This window comes from Gekko japonicus, unplaced genomic scaffold, assembly GCF_001447785.1.
Source record: "Gekko japonicus isolate JY-2015 unplaced genomic scaffold, Gekko_japonicus_V1.1 scaffold2071, whole genome shotgun sequence".
NCBI lineage: Eukaryota > Metazoa > Chordata > Lepidosauria > Squamata > Gekkonidae > Gekko > Gekko japonicus.
Window position 1 is genome coordinate 27287 of NW_015163151.1, and position 21473 is coordinate 48759.

At 44.9% G+C, this 21473-nt stretch overlaps 1 protein-coding gene across 1 annotated transcript in view; it reads left to right on the forward strand.

Moving 5' to 3' along the window:
- The first annotated feature begins 956 nt into the window (after positions 1–956).
- The window catches only part of PXDN (peroxidasin), a 185419-nt gene continuing 164902 nt past the window's right edge, over positions 957–21473 (forward strand). Inside the window, exon 1 of the mRNA XM_015407041.1 lies at positions 957–1288. Coding sequence (XP_015262527.1) covers positions 1050–1288 — 239 coding nt within the window. The 5' untranslated portion in view covers positions 957–1049. The remainder of the gene's footprint in view (positions 1289–21473) is intronic.

Sequence of the window (21473 nt, forward strand, 5' to 3'; positions counted from 1 at the left end):
CAGTTCCTCTGGAGAAAATGGTGGACTCAGTGTCATTATACCCTGCTGAGGTCGCCACAGCAAATTGACACTGAGTGTCCAAGGTCGGGGCACCCGCCCAGAGCCTCTTTCAAGAGGCCATTGTATTTATTTCCACAAGGGGCCTTTTCCCAAGTAGAATTATAAAAGTAATTTTAAAATGTTATATGCCAGGAATCTGTAGGTTATCTTCTATGAACTCAAATTATGCTGTTTTGGAACTATAGGGCACCGGGTGTGTGTTTGGGGTTGTACAACTGTATCTTGCTTGGGGTGTTAAAATCCCTTCAGCTGCCCTCCGCATTTGTTCCGAGGGTTTAAACGCGGGATTCATGGTCGGTATAAAAGTATTCCCGGTTTCCCGTTACCCTTCAATAGCAAGAGCGAGTCTAAGAGAGAAGACGACTTTCCAAAGAGGAGGCTTTGTTTCCAGGCAGTCTTGCCTACCGCGCTTTCCCCTTCGAAACGCAGCGCTCTGTGTGTGAACAAAGCGCCGGAGGCATCTCGCCACTGGGGGGAGAAAGGCGGGGCGGTAAACAAGCCTTTAGGGTCGGTTCTGAGGTAAAGAGGGAGATATTTCGCGACCCCCCAGCGCGGGTCGGAGAGGGCAGGGAGACAAAAGGTTTCCAAGGGCCTCGGCGTTCTCGTCTCTGCCCCTGCGCAGCTGGCGGGAAAATTAGCCGCAATTTCCACCGCTGGGTTCCGACCCTCCCTCTCGCGCCGTGACTTTCTTCGGGGCGGGGGAGGCGAAACGAACTCCTCAGCTCAGTCCGCTGCCCGACGCGGAGCGCGAAGACCGCGTACCGGCCCGAGGGCCTCTGCTGCTGGCTGGGCGGTCCTCCGCCCCCTCTTTCTCCACCCCCTCCGAGGCTGCGCTCCTGGGAACGGGCTCGCTTGTGCAGCGCCCGCTGGCCGCCTCGACCACCGGAGCGAGAACTTGCGTCAAGGAGCCGCAATTTGCTGCCGCCGCCGCGACGAAGCCGTCTCCTTGCTTCTCGGTTCCCCCCACCACTCCCGGGGCTCTCGGCGGCATGGCCCGGCGCAAAGCACGCTCTGCTTTACCCGGGCTTTACTTCGGGGTCCTGCTGTGGAGCGGGAGCTTCTTGCCCTTCGCTTCCCCGCAGCAGCAGCAGCCACCGCCCCCACCGTCGCCGCCTCAGCGGGGGAGCGTGTGGTGTCCCAGCCGCTGCCTCTGCTTCCGCACCACCGTGCGCTGCATGCACCTCATGCTGGAGAGCGTGCCCGCCGTGTCGCCACAGACCACCATCCTGTAAGTGGGCGACGGGGGAAAGGAGCCACGTCCGCCGCCGGGCAGAGCCGCCTCGGGCGGGGGGAGGGGGAATACCTGGCAGTGGCGAAAGGGAGCGAGACCTGCCAGTGCTCTCCTTTGTCTGCAGTCTGTGGGTATTCGGGTGGGTTCTCCTTCTGGAGTTTCTTTTGTTAGCACCACCACCGCTGAGTTTTGTGTGTGCGTTTTTGTTTGTAGGCAGTTGGCTGCGATCCACAAACTTGTTAAACTGGGCGGCCTGGATAGTTTATGAAGCCCAGTTATGAAGTAGATTTTAAACCCAGGGAATTCACGCAAGATTTTAGAAAATGACTCCGATTCACTTTGCTTTGGGTTTTTTAAATTAATCTTGTTTGTGCTTTATTTTCCACATTCAGTACAAAAACGCTCCAGCTTTTGTTCATTTATGGCTCTTGCTGCAGTCTTCCAAGTGAGATTCCTTTTTTCCCCTCTGATTGCCCCACACCTTCAAGACCTTTGTGTGGCTTTGTCGTCCTTAGGAATGTAAGCAGTAGCATGAGCTGTGTGGCTTTTCCGACTGGCTCGTCTACCGAGGCCCCTTTGTTATAACAGCTTTCCATTCATTCTGCGTTTCTCTTCAGTTTCCAGGATGTCTGTTTAAAGGTGTTAGGGAATATATTTAGAATGCAGTGGCTGGGAACCAGTATTGCTACTTTTGGTCCTTGTCTTGTTTGCTTTTGGCAATTAGGGTATATTTTAGATAGGAGACTGTGGGCTTATATGTTTTTTAAAAGAAAATCCTGGAAGTTTGTGCATGCATTTGACACACACACCCCCTTTAGCTGCAACCACTTCTGAGAACCTTTTGACTCTTATTAGCAACTTTAGGTGTGCCATACTTCATAAGAAAGAGGGTCATTTGGGGATACTTTCCTCTTTGTTTAACTTGTGTAGCCATAAATATACAATAGGGAGCCTGTGTTGAATTATACCAGTAGAATATAATCCTTGCCCTGGTCTTGTAAAGATTTATGCACATGCTTAAAGTTACAGACTGTGAGCCACAGTGACATCACTGAGAGGATTCACATTGAACAGAAGTCTTCAAGTACACAGACTTAATCAACTGTAAGGCTCAAGTCTTGGGTGGGGAACACTCCAGTTTATTTGTGATCAGAAGTTGCATATTACTTTAGCTTCTATTTACCTGGTATGTAGAAGTAAAGCAAGGACTGAATGTTAGATGTGATTCTCTCAGGTGCCAAAGGATGCATAATCCCATCACCTGTCTGTCTTTATTCTTGTAGATGTGAACAGTACCATGGTATGTTTAATCTTGGGTAAGCCTTACATAAGTACATGCTGGGATTTGACAGTTGGAAATAACTTTCACACAGTTGTAATATTGCATATGCTTGAAACATTGGGATTCTGTATTGTCATAGAAAGAGGTCCCAAAGGGTATTTTAAAGAGTCTGAAAAATAAGTTCAGATTCTTAGAAGCCTGCATAAAAACCTGTAGGAACCAGTCCAACACAGGGTTGAATAAACATTTAAATTTCCATGTAGCCAGGAGCCTTGGGTTTTTCATGGTCTGTCTTGAAGCAATGGATTTTTGTTGTTGTTGTCTAAAAAGAGAACTTTTCTGCCCCCTACTTTTAAGTAAGAAAGCTTGTACTAATTCCTAGCTGATATATTTGTGTTATTCATGTTCTTGTATGAAAGTAGTTCAACAGTTCTGCTGACTTTTTGTGAGTTTTAGAAGTACTCTTAAGGGCGGCATTCTGAGCCTAAACATGTTTACTGAAAAGTGAATCCACTGGATGTTAATGGGACTTCCAGGTAAATGTCCTGAGGATCACAACTTTACTATGTAAAATATCATTTTAGAATTCTGAGTGGGTCAGAATATAAAAACACATCAGAAACTTTTCAAGGCCTTCTGTAATGGCATGCTTTGTCTCAGATGCCACATAAGAAAGAAAGAGAAAGAAAGAAAGAAAGGTATTATTTAAATGTTAACTGAATCTTTGGCTTGGCATACACTCTTTGGCAGGATCTGATTGATCTTGCAGAACTTGTAAAAATTCATTGACTCACACAGGAAGAGGGTGGTTAATGTTTGTTGCATTTGAAAGAAGGTACATTTACAGAGTACTTTTATACTGATAAATGTTCATTATTCCATTTCCTATCATTACATCTTGGGAACAGTCCTGAATGTGGCTTCATGTTCTAATTCTCAGGAATGTAAACATATTTCTGAAGATCTGAATAGATATGAGAAGTATTGTGGATTTTAGGAGTAAAATATGAATCCTGCAAAGGCTTGGTGAATGTCATGGAATTGCTATATTGCATTTTAAGAAGCAGAAGGCTGCTATAATTGGAGTTGGTGTGGAGCTTTGTGCCCACCATTCCAGTCACATTAGTTTGTGACCTCAGGGAGGGGAAGTGGAATTACTGTAGTTTGGCTGATTGATTTCAGTCCTCAGGAACCATCATGACCTATGTTGTGTGATCTGAACTATATGGCTTAATCTTTAAAGGATTGAACTACAGAAATAGCTGCCTTAGGGAAGGGAGCATCTCTGTACAACTTAAAAAAACTTAATTAGCTTTTCTAAAATACAGAATCTGATGGTATCGCCACAATGTAGTTAACTGTAGTTCAGAGCAGGAGAGAATATCTATGTTACCTTGTCTTAGAACAATGATTTTCAGAGGCACCAACCAAAAGAATCCTTCTCACCTGGATTTCTTTTGTTTCCATTCTATATGTTATAGACACATTCAGAAATGTTTAATGCTATTTTCTTGATTTGATTGTCTATAAAATCCTTAAGGTGTGTGTTTGTTGTTGGACAAATGGTCATAGTCAATGTCCCCTCTAAGCTCCACAGTTGTTGTGAGCTGTTAAAGCTAGTTGCGTTAAAGTTGTGAGCGAGTATACTTTGACCATTGCGTAAATTAGTTTTTTAGAAGATTACTTCTATAACCTTGTAAAAATGTCAGAATAAATTATTTTAAATTATATTTAAGCTATATTTTAAGAATAATTTCAACATGATAAGAGGAAACAGAATCAAGTCAAATTTCACCCACCCCTTTCCACTCTGTTGGTAGACCTGTCCTCCAGAGATGAGGTCTACCCACACCTTTCCACTCTATTGGTAGACCTAGTCTCCAAAAAATAGGTCTACCCACACCTACCCTCCACTTTCCACTGTATTGGTAGACCTGGTCTTGGACTGTCGCCTTGTGCTGAGCCTTAGCAAACATTCCATTATTTTTTTTTGTGGGGGAAGGGGACTCTTGCAGTCTGCTTTGGGTTTTTTTGTGAAATATGACAACCAGCATTATAAGTTCAACTGGGAGGGGGGAACAACAGGTAATAAATATGCTAGAGCTGGAAACTACAACAAATTAGGGCACATCAATCTCCAGTTCTAACATATTTATTACCTAGTAGCCTGATACGCATGCTTCACTACGGTATTTAAGTTCCGCAAATCCAGTTATAATACTGATGATGTGAAGTCTGAAATGTAACATTTGTTGTAGGAATTCTAATGGAGAAGATTGTAGTGGAAGAAATGAAGTGAGACGTACGTACTTTTTCTCTCTCTGCTGAAGGACCTCTCTCTAGACCACATTGGTGGTTCTGCCCTCACGTGCTGGGATCACCAGGCTGCTTGATGAGCTCACTCTGGAGCAGGCTACATTTAAGAAGCAGTCATCAAGTCAGCTCCTGCTACCTTCCATGAAAGTGATGGCCTCTCTACTTGTGTTCCTGGATTGTTTTGTTCATATGGAGGCTGTGTTGTTCTGAGCACCTCAGGGTGATCTTGCTGGTACTTGGCCTGTGCAGCTCAGTGCACTGCAGGAGTACTATGTGCAAATGTCTTTGCCGCATTCCTAAGTTGCCTCCTCCTCGTAGCGTTGGTGTATCTGGCTCAACGTGTGCCAGGAGCTTTCTTGGGGCCAGTATGAGGTGAGAGGTGTGGGGGGAGTTGGTGTGAGGGAGTGGTGATGTGGTGGACATTTCTTCAGGGTCATGAGGGAGGCACACATTGAAATGGCTCCTAGAAATGTCCTTTACTATCTCCCCATAAACATTCATACCCTGGCCCTGTTCCTACACCTGACACACTGGCCTGTCTGGTGTTGGGGGGGATTGCATTTAAAGGAATCGGGGAGGTTGGGCCAGCAGCAGTGCTAAGGCAATCCTGCTGAGCAAACCTCCCCGGCGGCTGTAAGCATCCCACCTCCTCTCCTACATCTGACAGGCAGCTGCCTGTGCAGTGTAGGAGGGGGCAGGAGTATTAGAAGCCACTGTGGAGGTGGGACTGCATCTGACACACAACCGCCTGTTAGGTGTAGGAGGTGGGGAGAGTGTGATGGAAGCCATCCTGCCTCCTCTCCTACACCTGACAGGCAACTGCCTGTTCAGTGTAATAGGGGGAGGGGGAAGGAGTATTAGAAGCCACTGTGGAAGTGAGGCTGCACCTGACAGACAACCGCCTGTCATGTGTAGGAGGTGGGGGGAGTGTGTTGGAAGCCATCAGAGAGGCTGGGCCAGCACCTTTGCTTCACCTCACAGGTGGTTCTTGGCCACTTCTGATTTCCTCATTAGCTCTCTGCAGTCCCCTGTAACTGTTTTTTTGTTTTTTACCTCAGAACACTGAGCTCTGCAGCTGACCAGTCAGAGAGTGGGGGGTGCAGAGAGGCAGCTGCCTGGTAGCTGCATAGGAATCAATGGGGGAACACATTTTCCCCTTTTTGACCCACTTAGGGGTTGAATTTCTAAAAATCCCTTAGTGAGCAGCTACGCCATGGTAGGAGCGCTCTCCCCAAATTTGGTGTCTCTAGGTCCATTAGGCTGGGCTGTTGCTATATACTTCTGTATCTTTGTATTCTCTGGGCTATTTCTGCTTTTACTTAATCCTTATAAGTTCACTCAACCCTTCTTAGGTTCCAGTTCTTTACATGTTTCCTCAGATGAACCATGGTAGATCTAATGAATCTTGTTGACATCTTCCTGTCATTTTGCAGAAAACCTCTCCAACATCTTCTTGAGTTTCTTGTTCCATGCTTTCCTCCCAGCCTCCGATTTGCTCTCACACTGCACTATGCTGGAGCTTTCAGGACTCAGCTGTTCCTCTGAGACTTCCATAGAGATGCTTTGGTTTTTACTTTGTATAACAGGAGGCTTCTGTGAGGGCTTGTTGGTCTTTACTTGAGATATTTTGCTGCCAACCATTGGTTCCCCAAAACTGGAGTTGGCACCTTTGATAGGGTGGAGATGGATGTTTTCTTATCCAGGTCATGAGACGGCTGTGAACAGTTATCAATGTCAGGGGAGGTCAAATCAGCACTATAGGCTTAAGTCTTTAGCTTATCGTTGGACAGCCGACTCACAGGGAGAAATAAATTAAGAGGCTTGACTGAAGTACGAAGGAGCTGCAGTGAGTTCTTCAGTTTCACCAATGTAGAAGGAATATTTGTTCCCCCAAAGGAGATGTTCTTGGAGAGTTTGTAGGATAAAGCTGTTCTATTTTATCTGGCACCTTGATCTTGCTTGAGCTGATATGCAATCTTTTGTCTGCATTCTGGAGTAGGCTTGGGTCATTGCCAACTGTGTTAAGAAAGACTCCAGATTCAAGGCCATAAGTGGGAGGTTTCTTGTATTTCCTGGAATTAATGTCCAAACAGTTTCGTCCATAAAGACTCTAATTGTAAAGATTTCAAAAGAGGATAAAAACTTCTGCTTTTTCAAAAGTATTGAGGGAATTGTTAGCTGGTTGAAAGTTGGAAGAACTCTCCTCCCAGAGGGAGTATATGGGAGACTTTCAACTCTCTCAAGGTCAATATGATGAACTTCTACATCCAGAAGCTGACTGAGGGAGTAGAGAATTGCTTTTTTTATTTATCCAATGCCGCCGGTTCACAGAATTATGTTTAATAAATAATGCAATTTGATGGTTTTGCAATCTGTGACACAGCTTTATACCTTCTTCACTGTTTGTTCCCCCTGAAGTGGAAAGCTGTATGTCCTGTGTTCTTAAGCCAGGAGGGTAATTGTTTATTTTTAGTATAATTAAAGCCTCTCCCCCTTGTATGATGGGGGGGGGGAAGAGGTGCAGGGTCTCTGGAATCAAGGCATTGAAGTTTTGCCTAAGATGGTCAAGTTTATCAGCAATGCTACTTAATTACTGAAAAGTAGCCACAACAGTTTCGCCAGTAAGGAGACAGTGGTCACCTGTAAACTTAAGCAGAAAATCCCTTAGTGAGTCTTGCTCATAACACCCATTTTCAAAGGTATTGTCTTTCATTTCTGGGGAAGACGAACAAGGTGGCTGTGAGTCTGCTAATCTAGTCTCCCTTATAAAAGACCACCTGAACTGTGGAATTATTTCCTGTTTTCCCTTTATTAAGCAATGCAGCCAGGCATGATCTGATAGTAGCTTAGGGCCGATTTCTATAGTGGAGATTTGGTCTAGAATAGCTGGGGAAGATAGTATAAAATCTATTCTGGTGTGTGTCTGATTAGGGATGGAGTAAAATGTGTAGTCTCTAGTAGATTGATTACGTAGCCTCCATACATCAAATAGTTGAAATTTGTCAAACAAAGCGGCCAGCTTCGTATTAGGGTTTGTATTTTTCAATTGGTTTAATTTTTTGTGAGAAGATCTGTCTAATGTTTTATTTGGGATGTAGTCCAGGTCCCCGCCTAATATTAGTTCACCTTCCTGAAAAATTCATGGTCTATCAAAGGTGTCTTCCAAAAATGGTATTTGTGATGAGTTCGGGGCATACACTGATGTTAATGTCATTTTTTGGGTGCCTAATACTCCTTTTACAAATAAGGAACATCCCTTGTCAGTCATCAGAAGTTCTGTCCTCTAGAGTGAATTTGACTTGTTTTGAAATCAGAATTGCAATGCCCTGGGCTTTGGATGAACCCGGGCTTGATACTGTAAGTTGAACCAGTTTGTTTTTAGAAGTGGATGGTCTTTAGATTTGGCATGCGTTTCTTGAACAGACACCACATGAGGTTTCAGTTGTTTCATGTGAGCTATGAATCTAGCCCGTTTAATGCTGGTATTTAAACCCTTAATATTGACCGAGATCAGTTTGAGATGTTTAGTTCTGTTTGAAGTGTACAGAGATGTAAAGGTTCCCATTTTTATATCTTTGTTTGATCACCCCTACAATATCGGATTAATTTTTTAATTTTTTTTGTTTTTTTGTATTATTTGTTTTATTCTTATTTTTTGGTTTTAATTTAGTTTTATTTGCTAAGTTGCTATAGTAAATATTTTTGTTCCCACCCACCCTCTCTTTTATTATTTTTTATATTTATTTTTTGTTTTATTTTTTAATTTAATTTTATTTAATTATGTTTTCTTTTTTGTTTTGTATTAGGAAGCTAAGGTTTTAAATGAAGCTTATCTACTATAAAGCTAAACAAAGTGATTCTTACGTAAGAGCTTATTGGTCTTGGGGAAAAAAAGAAACAACGGTGTTTGCTGTGAGCACAATATAAATCCAATAATATTTCCAGAAGCCTAACAATATTGTGTTAAGGTGGACCTATTTGTCTCCCTCCCTTTCTTTCTCTCACTTTCTATTCTTTTTTTAAATAAATAAATAAATTTGTATTTATTTTTCTAATTTTTTACCATTGTTTTGTTTCTGAGGGACAGCAACTATCAACCTTTGTTCCTACCCTTTGCCCATCCTCCTCCCTTCCCCCCCCTTACTAAGAAAACAGCCACCCACCCTTTACAAAATAATAATAAACAGCAGTAATAGTCCACAGAAAAATGCTCCAGCTTCACACCCAAATAAACCAGTCCTAAGGAGACCCAAGGCTGGCTTGTCAGGGACTATTTGAAAATAGTCCTTACTCTGTGTGGTAGACCTCTCACCAGTCAAGGGCAAAAATCCCGTTATTTCCCCCCACCCCCTCACTTCCACTTCTCAGTCAGTTTATTTGTCTTAGTTAATCGGGTAAACTGTGGATCAAAACGTAGAAAAACATAAGGATGTATACAACAGGGGAAAAAAGAGATCAAGCCATCAGTTATAACATCTAATGTGGAAATGATGCCAGCCTGTTACAGATCAGCCAGCATAACCTCTTTTCAGTGCTCTGTTAGGCTATGGAGTCTGTCAGGTATTTACGCAGTCAGGACTCTGATTGGGATCTTGCTGTCTCTAGGTGGCATTTGAGGGTACCCACGCTTTTGTTTCTGGGATTTTTGAAGTTGGTCTGTATCATCTTCCAAGTTCAAAGCTTGCAAAAGTCCTATACTGGAGTCTTCATTGGTTGCAATATAGGTTTTGTCTTGGCGAGACACTTGAAGCGTTCCACCTTGAGTCCATTTGTAACGGATGTTTGCCTCCCGAAGCTTCATGGTTACTGCTTTTAAGGACTTTCTCATTTGTAGTGCTTCCTTAGAGACATCTTGGAAGAAAAATATTTTAACACTTTGGCACTGGAAGTTGTCTTTGGTTCTTGCAAGCTCCAGAATTTTCTTTCTGACTCTTGCATCAGCCAGGGTTACAATAATGTATCTGGGGTACTTGCGTTTGGGGTTGTTAGCATTCCCCAGTCTGTAGCCATTAGTCAGCACCGGGATTACTCCTTCTAGATCCATTTCAGCTGTCAACCAGTGTCCAAGCAAGGTAGTGAGGTCTTGTGAGTTTTCCTAGCCTTCTTCAAACCCTCGAAGTTTTATGTTAAATTGTCTGGAGGACTGGTCAAGTGATGAATTTATCTTGTATTTGCTGAACTTCTTGCTGCAGAGTACGCGTTTTGTTTTGAACTGTCATCCCCAGTTCCATCGCGGTTTCAGTGATTTTTGAGGTTGAGGTCAGTGATTTTTTAATTTCCAAGAGCTGGTCTGTAAGGGGTTGGAGCATTAGCGACATTTTCTACAGCAGACCATATTCCAGAGTGTGTATAGATGCTAATAGCTCCTGTTTTGTAGTGTTTAAGTCCTGCTGAGAGACGTTTTGTGTTGCGGCCACCATTTTCTCCTATTGTTTTTTAACGATTTCTATCGACCCAGAGCCACTTACTTGGGATAGATAGGTTTGTACGTGACAAGGCAGACTTTGTTGTGGTTTTAATTTATTTTTGCCTTTCTTGCCCATAATATAGAGACTTTTTTGCAGGTTTAAATGGCTTCTTTAGGAGCTTAGGAAGGGGAAGGAGCGGGAGCCTCAGAATTAGGCATCCATCTTCCTCCCGGGTGACACCACGCCCCCCGTGTTCCTTGCTCTTGATCACAATATTCCAGAAAATGGAATCAGTCTTCTGTAATAGGTCAGGACAGAGTGGGTACAGCATGCAACTTTCTTCCTCATATTGCATAGTGATTCTTTGAGATGTAGTTCGTTGCTACAGTGCACACAGTAACTTGCTTTGGAAATATAGGTCTGGTATACAGCACAGTGGCATTGAGATGTAGTTCGTTGCTACAGTGCACACAGTAACTAACTTTGGAAATATAGGTCTGGTATACAGCACAGTGGCATTGTGGAATTCTCTTTTCAGGAAGACCCATCCAAGCTTGACCCTATAAAATGTTGGGTGGTAAGTAAAATCTTTTGTGTGTGTTTAAGAAGGTCTTTGCATATTATGGTGGCTGGTTTTATGATGGGTTTATTATGCTGGCATTTTGAGAGCATTGGTTTTAATCTGGTTGTTTTGTGTATTTTTATTGCATTTTTATATCTTGCAGACCTTGCTAACTGGCCTGGATCACCTTTTTCGGTGGGGGAGGAGAGTGGTAAAAATCCTTAAATGTGTTATGATGACTAAAGCTGTTCTTTCATGTTGCCTGTCATTTGTGAACTCAATATAAAAATTCACTAGCTATGTTTAGGATGATGCCAGATGAAATGCTTTTAGGATGCATAGGGATGAAGTTATTTTCCTCACGCCCCTGCCATGAACCACCTCTACAACCTACCTTTGTATCTCATCTACAGTAAACTGATGAGATATGTCAGACAACATTTACTACTGCTAGAAGGATCGGTAGAACTCTGAATATAGCATGTTGGGTGAAACTGTGGTTTTTGTTCTTGTTTTGATATACACAGCCTATTTCATTATTTTACGTATGGTTGAATCATAGTTGTTTTAAAATTGGCATGACTACATCCCTGTCTTCTACCTCATAAAACTAATTTTGGCATTTATGGTTCCATTCTCAGTCAGTTCCATGTCAGAGGTAAAGTGAAAAGCATGTCAGCATTTCCTGCACATCTGAGGCTTCTTTTAGAACAAACTAAAGAGACCCCACTGACTTGCAACTGTTGAACTCTTACTTACCAAGAGATACTGTTTCACTGTATCTGAAGAAGTGTGCTTGCACATGAAAGCTTATACCTTGAATAAAACTTTGTTGGACTCAAACTTTGTTCTGCTGCTTCAGATTAACATGGCTATCCACCTGAATTCGCCAAAAGAGTGGCTATGGGTGGTTTAGTGGTTAAGAGCAGAGGACAGTGATCTGGAGAACCAGGTTTGATTCCCCCCTCCTCCACATAATGCTTGCTGGGTGACCTTGGGCCAGTCACAGTTTTCTCAAAACTCAGCCTCATCTACCTCTCAAGGTCATTGTTGTGGAGAGAGGAAAGGAGGGCCCTTGTAAGCCTCTTTGAGACTTCTTAGGGTAGAGAAAATTGGGGTATTAAAACCAACTCTTCTTACCTTACATTAATTGTGGGCCTAAATTTCAGTGCAGTACAGAGCAATAGGAGAGCGAATGCTGGCTCAGCTAAAATGGAATGTCTCAAATGTTGGGGGAGGGGATTTGTTCATTCTCCATCTGTTGCCAGGTTTGGATTCTTGTTGCTGTAAGGCTGTTACTGTTGCTAAGAGCCAGCTGATTCCTTTGAAATGAAAAGTGAATGAGCATTTAAGATCCTGCAGCTAATGGTTTGGAAACTGGAGAAGTGTTACTGTTTCTTGACAGCTGCAAGAACTCTGTTTTTGTCATCATGTACTGTGCTCCTCTAATTTTTCTAACTTCTAAAAATATTTATTTATATATATATATGTGTGTGTGCGTGTGCATATATCTATGTTGCTGAAAATCCAGCTCCATAACAGGAGTATGGTGTGATAGTATGTCTGGTTCTGAAGCGAAAACCAAGGTTATTGCAGTGGACTTTGATGTTTTGTTGTGGGTCTTTGAGCACAAACATTAAGGACAGCGAAAGGTTCAGATTTCTTTATTTAAAATAGGCTTAGGGAAACAAATGAAGAGGGAATAGTAACAGCATATCTTAATTTCTACACGTGGGCAAACGGAAGAAGAGGGTTCCAATCAAAACATCAGAGTAGTATGTACAAGTGTAAAGGACAAAACTATGAAGAGATCTGTTTTCAGTGTGTCAGTTGTGAATCTCCTGCTGGAAACTTCCTAACTCCTGACTATAGCTTTCAGAAGGGGTGTAAAAACCTTTTTTCTTTGTATAGTTAACCATGCTGTATTAACTTTCTGTAAATTTTGCTTTGCTTCAGAGCACTTTGACGCTCGATCTGCCATACAAGACCATTGCAAATGGAAACATGACTAAGCACAGTTTTAAAGATAACAGTAGGTTTCTTTTTAAGTGTCTAACATGGATATTTGTGAGGACTATAAGAGAGAATGTCTTTTTACATATAATGCTGTTTTGGTCGTGGACTCTTCCACATGCTCCTGAATCAGTTGGCTCGCTGGTGTGTCACTCAAATGGCATCTATACCCACTGGCTGCGTTGCTGGCTGCATTGCCGTCATCCCGCCCACCAAAGCACTGCCCAGCATCTCGGCCTCAGTATGCTCGGAGCTGGCAGCTGGGCAGGATGCTCCAGTAGGCGGGTGCTCATCAGACCAAGCCTGATCCTGCTGGTGCCGCAGCAGACATCGTTGGCCGAGCCCGCTGCAGGTACCCACCTGAGCTGCGACTAAACAAGGGCTGGCACACCGCTGGGGCAGAGGGGGGTGGAGGCGGCCTGGATGCCGCTGGACGTGGCCAGGCACGAAGCCAGTGGCAGGACCTTCTGTCGCCCCTCGACCCCAGGCTCTGGGGAGGGGGGAGAAAGCGTGGGACTGGAGGCCCCTCTGTCATGTCTTTGTAAGTCTCGTTTTCCTTCTACAACGGGCTTTGCTCCTAGTTAATAATATTGTTGCGTTGTAAGGTTGTTTGTCCTAGCTATAATTTCTGTTATTAAGTACTAGCCTGATACCTGTGCTTCTCTACGGTATTTAAGTTCTGTAAATCTAGTTATAATACTGATAATGTGATGTTTGAAATGTAACATTTGTTGTAGGAATTCTAATGGAGAAGATTGTAGTTTAAAAAACAAAGTGAGACATACGTACTTTTTTTTTTCTTTACTGAAGGACCTCTCTGTAGACCACATTCTGCTCTCAGGTGCTAGGATCACCAGGCTGCTTGGTGAGCTCACTTTGGAGCAGGACACATAGAACTGTCCATGTGAGAAGCAGTCGTCTGCTAAGTCAATTCCTGCCACCTTCAGTGTCTGGCCTTGGGACTTGTTGATGGTCATAGCAAAGCAAACCTTTAGGGGAAACTGCAGCCTCTTGAACTTTGCCGCATTCCTAAATTGCCTCCTCCTTGTAGTGTTGGTGTATCTGGCTCGACATTTGCCAGGAGCTTTCTTGGGGGTAGTGAGAGTTGAGAGGTGTGAGGGGGAGTTGGTCTGAGGGAGTGGTAATGTGGTGGACATTTCTTCAGGTTCATGAGGGAGGCATGCATTGAAATGGCTCCTAGAAAGGTTCTTTACAATCTGCCCATGAACATTCATAAACTCAATTGCCATGCTGGCTGTTACGAGAAATGTCTGTTCAGGAGTTTTTAATTTCTGATTTCTGTAACTGCCCTCAACTGTCTGCAGTCTCTTTTAACTGTTTTTACCTCAGAACATTGAGGTCCACAGCTGAGCAATCAGAGGGATGTGGGTTTTACCTCAGAACTCTGAGCTGTACAGTTGACCAATTGAGGGGGCAAGAGGACAGCAACCTGCCAGACAAATGGAAAACAATTGGGGGAACATATTTTCCTCCTTTTTTACCCCTTAGGGGTTGTGTTTCTCAGAAATCTCTTCATACTGGTGGTTGACGTCATGGTAGGAATGTACTCCCCTTACTTTGGGTTTCTTGGTGCAGGGGTTTGGCCAGGGCTTTGAATGGCTTTGAATTTTTTTGGGGGGAGGGGTGCAGGGGATGCTTTTTTTTTTTTTTTTTTACAAAAATGTTTCTCATATATGTTACATTTAAGTGGTACATAACTATGTATTCAAAGCAACATCCAAGTGATCAAATATTAAGCAAGTTCATATGAACCAATTTTCTAGAACCCACATTGTGAGAAGGTAAGTAACTTAATAGAGGAAATCACTTTTCTACAGATGTTGAGTATATTTCCATAGTGGATGGGAGTGTGGCTAAAGCCATTGGAGAGGCTGGGCCAGCAGCACTGCTAAGGTGTTCCTGCTGGGGTGGCCTCCCTGATGGATTAAAGTACTCTGGCCCTGCTCCTACACCTGGCAAACACCCAACTGTCTGGTATAAGGGGGGGAGTGTGTTTAAAGGCATCAGGGAGGCTGGGCCAGCAGCAGTGCTAAGGCAGTCCTGCTGAGCAAGACTCCCTGATGGCTGTAAGCATCCCACCCCCTCACTTACACCTGAAAGGCAGCTGCCTGTTCAGTGTAGGAGGAGGAGGGGTATTGCAAGCCATTGTGGAGGTTGGACCAGCAGGATCGCTAAGGCGTACTGCTGGGGTGGGCTCCCTGATGGTTTTAAGCACCCTGAACCCACTGCTGCACCTGACAGACAGCCGCCTATTAGGTGTAGGAGGTGGGAGAGCAGCATTGCTGCATCTCACAGGTGGTTGGCCATCCCTGATTTTCTCAACAGTCATTAGCTCTCTGCAGTCTCCTGTAACGTTTTTTACTGCAGAACACTGAGCTCTGCGGCTGACCAATCAGAGTGGGGGGTGGAAGGAGGCAGCAACTTAGCAGCCACATAGGAAACAATTGGAGCAGCACATTTTACTCCTTTTGACCCCCTTAGGGATCAAATTTCTAACCCCCCCCTTCTTAGGGAGCATCTACATCATGGTAGGAGTGCTCTCCCTGAATTTCGTGTTTCTAGGTCCAGGGGTTTGGCCTGAGTGTTGATTTTATGGTGAGGGGACTTTCTTTTATATATATATAGATAGGGGAGGGGGGTGCTGGGTCTGGGCAACAGTACTGCAACGCAGCGTGACTATAAGTTCTACAGCCCAAATCCTATTGCATTGCTTGTTGAATGTCCCATCTTGTTTATTGCAGTGACTCTTTCTATGTAATCCGCCTTGAGTCATAAGAACATAAAAGAAGCCCTGTTGGATCAGGCCAGTGGCCCATCCAGTCCAACACTCTGTCACACGGTGGCCAAAAACCAGGTGCCATCAGAAGGTCCACCAGTGAGTCCAGAACTCCAGAAACCCTTCCACTGTTGCCTCCCCAAGCACCAAGAATACAGATCATCACTGCCCCAGACAGAATGTTCCATCTGTACCTTGTGGCTAATAGTCTCTGATGGACCTCTGCTCCATATGTTTATCCAATCCCCTTTTGAAGCTGTCTGTGCTTGTAACTGCCAGCACTTCCTGCAGTAGGGAATTCCATGTGTTAATTACTCTTTGGGTGAAAAAGTCCCAGCAAGATAGGCAGAATATAAATGATGTAAATAAATAAATGCAGCCAGGTGCCACCGTGGGTAGGACAGCCACCTTCCCACTCATGTCAGAGATCTGCTTATATAAGAGGCAATTCTAAGCAGGTCTACTTGGAAGTACATCCCATTTTATTCACTGGGGCCTACTCTCTGGAAAGTGTTCTTAGGACGGCAGCCTAAAAGAGCTGTATGACTGAGGAATGGGACCTCAGTATTTATTTATTTATTAAATTGGATTTACTAGGCCACCCTTCCCTAAAGTAGGGCTCAGGGCAGCTTACAACAGGATAACGTACATTCACAATATAAAATCAACTTAAACAGTCCAATTCATACTAGTAGATAAACAGTCCAATTCATACTAGTAGATAAACAGTCCAATTCATACTAGTAGATAAACAGTCCAATTCATACTAGTAGATAAACAGTCCAATTCATACTAGTAGATAAACAGTCCAATTCATACTAGTAGATAAACAGTCCAATTCATACTAGTAGATAAAAACGGTGTATATACAATAAATAAAATGGCGGAGAAATCCTAACTCCCTAGTCTCCCCTGGGGGGAGGGGTTATAAGGGACGGGGAATTATATGGGAGTGCCAAAAGAAGTCCTGTCATTGTCCTTAACTGAAGGCCTTGTGAACCATCTCTGCCTTGCATGCCCTGTGGAAAGGTAGCAGCACCCGCAGGGCACGGACGTCTTCTGGCAGTGTGTCAGACTTCTCTCGGGCTGGGGATCACCAGCAAGTTCTTATTTCCTGAGAGTAGTGTTTTTCCAGGGGCATACTGGGAGAGGCGGTTCCAAAAGTATGTAGGTCCCTGACCGCTGAAGGCCTTAAAGATCAAAACCAAAACCTTGAACCTGATCTGGTGCTCCACCAGAACCAATGCAGCTCACGCAGCACTGGTTAGATATGTGCTGTCCTGGGGGTTCCTGTAATGACCTGTGTGGCTCCATTTTGGACCAGCTGGAGCTTCTGGGTCAGGTGCAAGGGCAGGCCCGCATAGAGCAAATTACAGTAGTCCAACCTGGAGGTGACTGTTGCATGGATTATCGTGGCTAGATCAGGGCGAGACAGGTAAGGAGCCAGCTGCCTAACCTGGTGAAGTTGGAGAAATGCCAGCTTGGCAACCTTAGCAACCTGGGCCTCCATGAATAAGGAAGCATTCAGAGTTATGCCCAGGCTCCTGATGGTCTGGGCCAGTGACAGAGGCACAGCCTCAAGGGTTGGCTGGCAACCTAATCGAGGTTCTCCCTGACCCAACCACAGAACCTCCAACTTCCTTGGATTCAGTTTCAGTCGGCTCTGTTTTAACAATCTCACCACAGCCTCCAAACCCTCAGCTAAATTCCCAGGAACGGTATCTGGCCGGTCACACATCAACAGATATAGCTGGGTGTCATCAGCATATTGATGACATCCAGCCTGAAATTCCACACTAGCTGGGTGAGGAGGCACATATAGTTGTTAAACAGCATTGGGGAGAGCAGTGCCCCTTGAGAAACTCCACATTCCAGTGGGTATCTTGAGGACACTGTCCCTCCTAGTGCCACCCTCTGTCCCCGACCATGGAGGAATGAGGTGAGCCATTGCAAGGCTGTCTCACAGATTCCACCATCAGCGAGGTGGTGAGTCAACAGATCATAATTGACTGTGTTCATCACTGCTGTAAGATCCAATAATATCAGCAGCACCGATCCGCCTCGATCCAGCTGTCTGTGGAGTTCGTCTGTGAGGGCGAACAATGCCGTCTCTGTCCCATGGCCAGGGTGGAAGCCTGATTGAAATGGGTCCAACACTGACGCATCCTCCAGAAATTTCTGGAGCTGTTCAGTTGCCGCTCTTTCAATCACCTTGTCCAGAAACAAGAGATTTGCGACTAGACAGTAGTTGGTCAGATCCATAGGATCCGAATTTGGTTTTTTCAAGAGTGGAATAACCACTGCCTCCTTCAGCCCCCTTGGGAAGGTTCCAGAACCCAGGGACAAATTGATGATGTCTTCAAGGCCCCCCCGTAACCTCTCACTGTTGGCCTTCACCAGCTTTGGGGGGCACGGATTCAAGAGGCAGATGGTCAGCCTAACAGCACCCAGAATTCTGTTGACATTGGCCTGGGATAGCTGACTGAAGGTGTCAGAAACGTGAGTCCAGAGACAGCCAAGGGGCCTCCAGTTCATGTACTGTATCAATATTGGCTGGAAGGTCACGGCGGAGCAATGAGACTTTATATGCAAAGAAACTTGCAAATGCCTTGCAGCTTAAAGTTGAATTTCTATTACTTTGGGTCCTCTTGGAGAGGGGCATAAGAGACTTAGCTTTGTAGGTTCTGTATTTTTCCTTTGACCCTTTTTAATGAAGTGCAAACTTAAGACACTTCAGGTTTGACTGAAAGGGGTGGGGTGGGGTGAATAGTGGCTGTTCAACCGTTCTTCAGTCAGGTTTTACAAGGGAAAACATGCAAGTGTTAACTTTTATTATGTGTGTGGAGTTGGAACCTGGACGGGAAACAGTTAAGCAGTACCCACTCTATGTCTCCACTTAAAGAGCAATCCTAAACTGGTCTATTTTAAATTGTATTCAAGTCTAATCAATGGGGCTTACTCCCAGGAAGGTGTTTTTAGAATGGCAGTCAGACTTGCAGCCTCTTGACATTATTCTTGGTTTAAAAAAAAATCAAGGGAAAAGTGTTCATGACAACAGTATTACTGTTGGGCTTCAGGGATTTTATCATGGGAGTGGGCAGTCTCCTGTCTCCCAGGCTCCAACCCCCAACCAGGCTCTTTGCTCTAGGAGGAACAAAAATGGTGGTGGGAAGCACTGTCATTTCCATTTGTACCTAGAAGTGGCATCACAATGCTCTAGTAATTTCCCTAAATATTTATGTCCTTACTTCAGAGACCAGTGAGCATTGTGATGTCATTTCCCAAGTCCCTGCGCCCCAAATACTTCCTTTGCTCAGCTGGCAACCCTACAGGAATACGCTGTTTTTCCTGCTGAGACTGTTTCATGGAGTATTTTCTTTGCACAAACCTTATTTGCCTCTTCACTTCTTCATTGGACTGCTTGCTTGTTGTAAGGTTGTGTGTCTTTGAAAGACAGAAACCAATACATTTGTGGCTTTTAACACAGGGCTTAACTGTTGACAGTGGTGTGTTCTGGGTGTTAGCTGGGAATGCAAAAGAATTCAGGAAAAAAATTAGTATATTTCTGATACTGCCAGAATGAACTTTGGTTGACGCTCATGTAGTAGTCACTAAAATTCTGTTGGATCTTCCCTGAGGATTTCTTCTAATGGGTAATGTGCCAGTAATATATTTCATGTATGGAATAACAACCTGATAAAGAGAGAAAAAACTCATGATTGTGAGAGGAGCGCCTTATTGCCTCTGCTCAGGCATTCATCATTAATTGAAAGGCTTCTTGGCCTTCTCCAGCCTTGGTGTTCTGTCCCTGGGAATGGAGTCGGGGGGGCAAGGTTTGGGGAGGGATTTCAGCAGGCTATAATGCCATAGAGTCTGCCCTCCAAAGCAGCCACTTTCTCCAGGGGAACTGATCCATCTCTATCATCTGGAGGTCAGCTGTAATTCCAGGAAATCTCCAGGCCCCAACTGGAGGATGGCAACCTTGTTCTGTCCTGTTGGTGGTGTGCAGTCTTCTACTCCTTAAGGCTGCTGAGGGGTGTTGGACTATTGGGACAGATTTCTGGGAGCTATGGGCACCCTTGGGGCCTGTAGGGCTAGCAAGATGTGAAATGTTTTTTGTATGATCTGGGGGTGTGAGGTTGAGCTGAGCCTAGAGGGAATGTTCATGGTGAGAGCCAGTGGCTTTTTATGTTGGCTTTAAGGATTAACTACTAGCTATACGTAAGTGTGCATAACAGAGCCCTAATGATGTGTTTAAAAAAAAATGAGAACCGCTTCAGGAGAAGGTAAACTTGGGTCTGGGTCACACGAGCCAGATAATGCAGGGGAGAGGCATGGCTATTTGTGCCGTCGCAAGTTGACCCACCACTATGCGATCAGACGCGACGGCAGTGAACCAGGGTTTTTTCCGTGGCGCATGCTCCCAGTGCGCTTCAATGAGGCAAGCGGAGTGCACTGGAGCGATCAGATGGAGGAAGTCCATCTGCAGCCTGTCGCAAATACTTGATAGTGTACTTTCGCTGATACTTTTTAACTCCAGATCTTCGGCCAGACAAGATGGGATGACGACGGGTGTGCGACGCTTGCCAGATGTGTCCATTTGATCGTGCCCTTAAAATCTGCCTGGCATTCGTGAGTATCCCATCGCAAATTCTGCATGTGACCAGGGCCTTGGAGTATAGAAAGAAATGAGAAAAGAATGCTTATCCCCTTTCTCTGTTTCCTGGCTCTGCCGTTCCAGTCACTCCCTTAAGCCACTTTTCTCCTATGGAGCTCCATCGATGCTTAACTTCAGCCTTACTGACTATAATGACATTAAATACTGGGTCCGCTTGTCTTTCAAAAACAAATACTTTGAAAGAATGGGCCCACTTGTCTTTATTATTTTCTAAATAAGCTCTGTTTACTAGATAATGCAACATTTATTTAGTGCATTTCAATCACACCCTTCCTTCAAAGAGCTTACTCTTCCCTCTTTCATTTTATCCTCACAACAACCCTGTGTGATTGACTAGAAGAGATGGGTGCCCTGAACTCACCTTAGGGATGCACTGCCATTTTAAGAATGAGTTTCCACCCCAGAATTCTTTTAAACCGTGCAGTTGTAGCCTGATTCTGGTTTGGACCACAACAGAACAGGGGGAAATGGGAATCCTGACTTTTCTCCACACTATTTTTCCAATGTGAAATGGTGACATGGGGGCATACAAATAAACAAGCCTAGGATCGGGCCGGAGCTCTCCGGTACGTCGCTCCGGGAGAGAGGCACCCGGGGGCATCACATGGCGAAGCCCCACCCCCTTCTTCAGGCCGTCCCCCGCTTCCAGCTTCATTCTGTTGAAGAACGAGGAAGAAGCAGGAGGGTAAGTCGGCTTCCTCCCCCACCCCCTCTGCCTAGACGAGGCTGCTGGAGCAGCTTCGGCTAGGCCTCCAGGCCCCATCCCAGACCTTCCCGGCGATGTGCAAAGCCGCACTCCACTGGGAAAAATCTCCCCGCCCAGGTCTCTGCCTAGCGAGGCTGCTCCAGCAGCCTTCACTAGGCCTGGAGGCCCCATCCCCGACTTTCCCGGCAGTGCACGAAGCCGCACTCCGCTGGGAAAAATCTCCCCCCCGGGTATCTGCCTAGCGAGGCTGCTCCAGCAGCCTTCACTAGGCCTGGAGGCCCCATCCCCGACTTTCCTGGCAGTGCGAGAAGCTGTGCTCTGCCGGGAAAAATCCCCCCCCGGGTCTTGGCCTAGCGAGGCTGCTCCAGCAGCCTTCACTAGGCCTGGAGGCCCCATCCCTGACTTTCCCTTAGTCACAAG